Genomic DNA, 5,940 nt, shown 5'->3' with positions numbered 1-5,940 from the left:
ATTATTGTAGGTCCTCTATGCCCCGCCTCTCTCAAACGCTTCGTTTTATACAAAGTCCCTCCTTCCGACAAGCAGTCTGCTCTGATTGGCCAGCTGACCCAGTGCATTGTGATTGGCCGATCTCTCTCGCGCTCTCTCTCTCTCGTGCTCTCTCTCTCTCTCTCGATTGATCGCTTTCTCGTGCTCGCTCGCTCTCTCGCGCTCGCTCGCTCTATTGCGCTCGCGCTCTCTCTCTCGCTCTCGCTCGCTCTATTGCGCTCGCGCTCTCTCTCTCGCTCTCTCTCTCTCCCTCTCGCTCTCTCTCTCCCTCTCGCACACACACACGATTTGCAAAACTCCACATTTGAACAGTCAATCGCAAATACTTAAACTAATAACAAAACGGTAGCTGATTCAGAAGCGCCAGATTGTCATAGCAAAGTCAGAATTACCTCCTCTCCTAGCTTCACGAAACGGTCGTCCATAAAATGCATTGCTGTTCTGTTGTAAGTAATCTTAAAGATTCCTAAATGCATCTACCTTCGGAAGGCCAAATAAAGTGCTTTTGCTTTCGCCTAGAAACACACAGCGTCTCCCTGACATGCTGCTTCAACACTAACTGCGGTTACTGAAACCACGCCTTCTTTCTTTGCGTGAACATTTGGGCGGCATTATGCTAATATTGCCACATAGTGAGGTAGATATGTGGGGCCGTGTTAGAACGAGCCGTTTTAGGGGGGCGTGGCAGTCTTAAATTTGATAAAGAATATCTCTTTGGTTTTGAGACTTTAGTCTTTGCAACTTCAGGGATCTTATCTATGCACAATCAGCTTGTAACACTCCAAAGAGAAAGGAAAACTTCGCATCAAATGACCCCTTTAATATGCATTATACAGAAGCAAGATGAAAAGAAAAAAATACCATCTAAACTTGGACAGTAAGTTCCCCTCAGACATGCATTCATATAAACTCCTACCCCTAAATGAATCGCGATTTGTTTAGCATCTCAACCGATTTGAATCGTCACATATTTGAATCGATTTTCAACCGGCTCGCGGTTAATCGTTACATCCCTAGTAGTTTGAGATACTTAATGACAAGTCAACTAAAACTGTAGCTCATGGTAGAACTATAAATAGTTTTGGGGAAAAAGCATTTTCCATAAATGTGCATCTGTATTTACTACGTACTAAACATAACATTAGCGGATCATTCAATGCAATTCAATTAACTGGTTTGCCGCAATTTTTAGAGAGTCTGTTTGTATTAATTCACCGCTCTAAATTGTTTTTGGAAAAAGCTTCTGTGATAAATGCGCATCTACATACATACTAAACACAACTTTACTTGTCAATCAAACAGTCTCTTCCTGTCTAAGTGGGTGGTTCTTGGACAGAAAGAGCTGCAATGTGGACTAGACTACTCACAGGAGTCTGGATCATCATGGCACGCTGGTCTCTCATGGTTCTGACGATGTCTAAGGGATACACCGACTGACCATTTTCTATCAAACACATCGCTGTCTCCATAGTGATAAGCACCCCGGTGCGACCAATCCCAGCGCTGAAAGAAAAAGGGGTGGAGTCAATAAACATTTTGTTCACCATTATGGTGTTTTTGAGCCTGTGGGATGTCGATCGATGATACTGTTGCAACATTTTCCAGGCCTGACCTGCAATGAACCACCACAGGTTCAGATGCGTAGGTTCTTTTGCTGCGTACTTGACTGACAAAGTTCAGGAAGTCCGACGAGTCATCTGGGACGCCGTGGTCAGGCCATGCCAAGTACTGCATCTGACAAATCTGCCTTTCTTCTTTACTCTATACAAATATCCAAACAGATATTAGCACAGAAATATATTTATACAAAGAATATGGAACATGTAAAGAGATATGTCACCTCCAGGTGTGAAAGCGTCAAATCTCTGAGCAGGTACGCCGAGTTCCCTTCCTCTGACACACATGTAACCTGAAAGCCTCCGTAGGTGCCACTTGCCGAAACGTTTGGCCAGTATTGATGACATTTCACCTAAAACAGAAAATGTCAAGATATACCATATATGGCAAAATCACTGCTATACATCAGAACACAACCATATGGAGGACAAAATCGAAGCAAAAAAGTCACAAAATGGCATTTTCATATAATTTAACTTCCGTAAAGTGACATTTACATTTAAAATAAACATTAAAAGACAAGTAATGTAGGGTGTGACTTGATATATCTGTCAGGATTTGATTGGATTTTTTTTACTTTGGAACACACCAAGCCAAAAATTCATTGGTTAATATTTAGGCCCGCCCTCAAGGCCTTGGTTAAATCAGCAGAAAAGCTGTTTATACATTTTTTAATTTTGATTATAGAAACAAACAATACAATTAGATAAGATTATTAAAGATATTTAATAATAAAAAATACTTTTTTTTATTAAGAATGATGCATGGCAATGAGCCTGACACAAATGACCAGGCAAGTAATTTATTTGTAACTTATCAAATTAATTCATGACATTTTGCAATTTATTAAATGTATTAAATTACCAATTGTTGATGTTGACTACTTATAGTTTATGAAAATAAAAATATGCAATTTATAAAAACAAAGGATTTTTTAAAAATAAAATTGTACATTTTATTTTTATTCATTTTCATTAGTTTAATAATTAAAATGGATCTACAGTGACTGAATAAATGTAATTTTACATATGTGTGTGTGTGCACACATATAATTTGTAATTTACTGAATTATTAAAATTTGTAATTTATTAAATGACAATTAAATCACCAAATGTTGATTACTTGAAATGTATAAAAATATAATGTATATAAAAATATTTTTACAATCTGTAGTTTCTTAAATATTACAGTTAAATATGAATTTTTATCATGTTTATGAGTGTGAATATTTTTTATTTAATGAAATTGTTAAAATTCATACCCTGCCACGTTCAACTTGTGTCGTGAGCATGACCACTAGGGCGGCGCTCTGTTCCCACACCATCTGCCAGAAGTCAGAGCAGGTACCAGGAAGAGGCCCTTGACAGGCGATATACCGCTTTACTTCACATTTACCAGGGACTTCCATCTGAAAACACACACACATACATATATATATATATATATATATATATATACAGATTATCGTTTTCTAAGAACAAAAACTTGCCAAATTAATTTGAAAATAACAGTAATAAGTAATGAATGCTCACGTTAAGGAAATTTGCATTGATATAATCGTCCGTCCCCTTCAGCACAACTCGAGTGGTGTCATCTGTGTCACAAAATAAACCGTTCTGAATGTCCAACTAATCATGAAAACATTTCTGAGTCCAATATAAACACAAGCTGTGTGTACTCACATGGAGAAATGTCCCGATAGCGGTTTTTGGAGACGTTTTGCAGCAATCTGGCGCATGACATGGACATCCCAGGACGCTTCCTGTACAGTTGCTGTAAGAAAGTAAATGTTTTAGGGTACAAAATACAATTTCCGCCAAGGTTTAAACAAAAATAACATGACTGTAACTTGACCTTGTTTACTGTTTGTAACTGTGCAATATTAGCATGTTTCATTTTCATAACTATTATTACCATTATCATTGGCAATAAACAGGCTAAATTAAGCTTGCAGTTAGTACAAGTTCATGACATAAAAAAATGCAAGCTAAGCAAACAGGAAGTAATTGAGACAGCCTGAAAAGAGCAACAGGAAATGATGTGACTAAAATGTAATGTAGCCGACAACACAGTGCAATGTAAGATTTCTAGATGAAGAAAGCAAAAAAAATCGGAGAGGAAAATCAAAATGGATATATGTAACATGTAACAATGAATCTGACACGTAAGACCAGCAATGTTATTTATTTGTAATTTATTATATTCATTTCTGACATTTTGTAACTTAATAAATGAATTAAACAAAATCACCAATTGTTGATTTTAACTATCCATAGTAAATAAATAAAAATATATAAAAACAAAATTTTTAGAAAAAATGTTCATAATTTCGGTTTAATTTCCTAATATTTCTTAAAATATTACTTGTTAAATTATTAAAATGGATCTACAGTGACAAAATAAATACAAACGTTATAATATATAATAACATCAAATAAATGTTAAATAATTTAAAACAAATTCTACAGTGATGTTGATTTTGACTATTTATTGTTTATAAAAATGAATATATGAAAATATAATACATGAAAACAGAATACTTTAAAATGTGCATAATTTCTGTATAATTTTCTAATATTTATTTAACCATTATTGGTTAAATAAAACTGATATCTTAATATTGAATCTACAGTGCCTAAATAAATATAATAATTATAGTACATATATAATAATAAATATATTAAAAGAAAGTTCATTTAGAATATATATAGCAATACATCTGACATATATAAGACAAGCAATGTAATTTATTAAATTAATTTACAGCATGTTAAAAATGTATTAAAAGTGTGGACTACTTAATTTATAAATAAGAATATATAAAAATCTAATATATACAATTTAAATATGTATAATGTATAATTTCATATAGAATTTTAGAATAGAATATTATTAGTCAATTAAAATAGATTTACAGTAACTGAAAAAAATATATATATATCCTACTTACATCAAACTGCGCAAGCACGGTACCGCTGGAAAGGCCATCTCTCAGCAGCTGGATGGAGGATCTCAAGCTATCGGCCTCCGAGTGGCTCTGCTCCAGACCGGATATCTCTGGAATATACTGGAAATCTGGCTCCAGATCCAACTTCTCCTGCTCCTCGTCCACGTCATAGATGGCTGAAGAAAAAGGAAGGAAAGAAAGTCCGTGTATTTTAAATTTCACATATAATTTTAACTACTAAATTTCAAATTTGGAGATCGTACCATTGGGTCTGACGAGCAGGATGAGCTCTCCTGATTGGTCCTCACAGCTGGCCTTAATTAGCATAACCACGTCATCGTGAGTGTGCTCTGAGATATCACGCCCGTTAATCAGCACCACCTGGTCGCCCTCGTTGAGGCGCGGCATACACATATCAGCCTGACAGAGGTCAAAGGTCACAGATGATAGGTTAGGGCCATTTAAATTGCAGCGAGTGATGGAAAATCAACATTTAATTCATACTGCGTAAATAACAAACTGAATTTCAAATCTTTTAGACTTCAATATTCCTGTGTAAAGGAATGAAATTGAGAATCATTCATCATCGGGCTGAGCTGCTGTTTACTGAAGCGCCTCGTGACTTTAATGAGACTCATGTCACCAGACATAAAAACACAACATCATCTGATCTGTGAGTGATGCATGAACTTACCGGAGTTCCTGGAGCCACACGGGACACAATGATGGGCATCCTCTGATCAGCGCCACCCTGTGGATGAAGAACAGATTTATTAACATATATAAATACACACATTTATAAATGCATTTTAGTAGTAAAAAACACACACACACACACACACATATATATGTATATGTGTATTATACACACACACACACACATATACATATATATGTATATGTGTATTATACACACACACACACACACATATATATATATATATATATATATATATATATATATATATATATATATATATATATATATATATATATATATATATATATATATATATATATATATATATATATATATATATATATATATATATATATATATATATATATATATATATATATATATATATATATATATATATATATATATATATATATATATATATATATATATATATATATATATATATATATATATATATATATATATATATATATATATATATATATATATATATATATATATATATATATATATATATATATATATATATATATATATATATATATATATATATATATATATATATATATATATATATATATATATATATATATATATATATATATATATATATATATATATATATATATATATA

At 33.0% G+C, this 5,940-nt stretch overlaps 1 protein-coding gene across 1 annotated transcript in view; it reads right to left on the bottom strand.

The window, feature by feature from the left end:
* Nucleotides 1–5,940, bottom strand: part of LOC107593078 (tyrosine-protein phosphatase non-receptor type 4-like) — a 42,396-nt gene that overhangs the window by 1,344 nt on the left and 35,112 nt on the right. Inside the window, exons 17-25 of the mRNA XM_016282660.1 lie at nucleotides 5,298–5,354; nucleotides 4,867–5,023; nucleotides 4,607–4,779; nucleotides 3,339–3,429; nucleotides 3,189–3,250; nucleotides 2,918–3,064; nucleotides 1,880–2,008; nucleotides 1,652–1,800; nucleotides 1,407–1,542 (exon numbers count right to left, since the gene is read on the bottom strand). Coding sequence (XP_016138146.1) covers nucleotides 1,407–1,542; nucleotides 1,652–1,800; nucleotides 1,880–2,008; nucleotides 2,918–3,064; nucleotides 3,189–3,250; nucleotides 3,339–3,429; nucleotides 4,607–4,779; nucleotides 4,867–5,023; nucleotides 5,298–5,354 — 1,101 coding nt within the window. The remainder of the gene's footprint in view (nucleotides 1–1,406; nucleotides 1,543–1,651; nucleotides 1,801–1,879; nucleotides 2,009–2,917; nucleotides 3,065–3,188; nucleotides 3,251–3,338; nucleotides 3,430–4,606; nucleotides 4,780–4,866; nucleotides 5,024–5,297; nucleotides 5,355–5,940) is intronic.

Source organism: Sinocyclocheilus grahami, unplaced genomic scaffold (assembly GCF_001515645.1).
Source record: "Sinocyclocheilus grahami isolate Dianchi unplaced genomic scaffold, SAMN03320097.WGS_v1.1 scaffold163.1, whole genome shotgun sequence".
Lineage (NCBI taxonomy): Eukaryota > Metazoa > Chordata > Actinopteri > Cypriniformes > Cyprinidae > Sinocyclocheilus > Sinocyclocheilus grahami.
The sequence above is the reverse complement of the archived record's forward strand: the minus strand, read 5'-3'. Positions and strand labels throughout refer to the sequence as shown.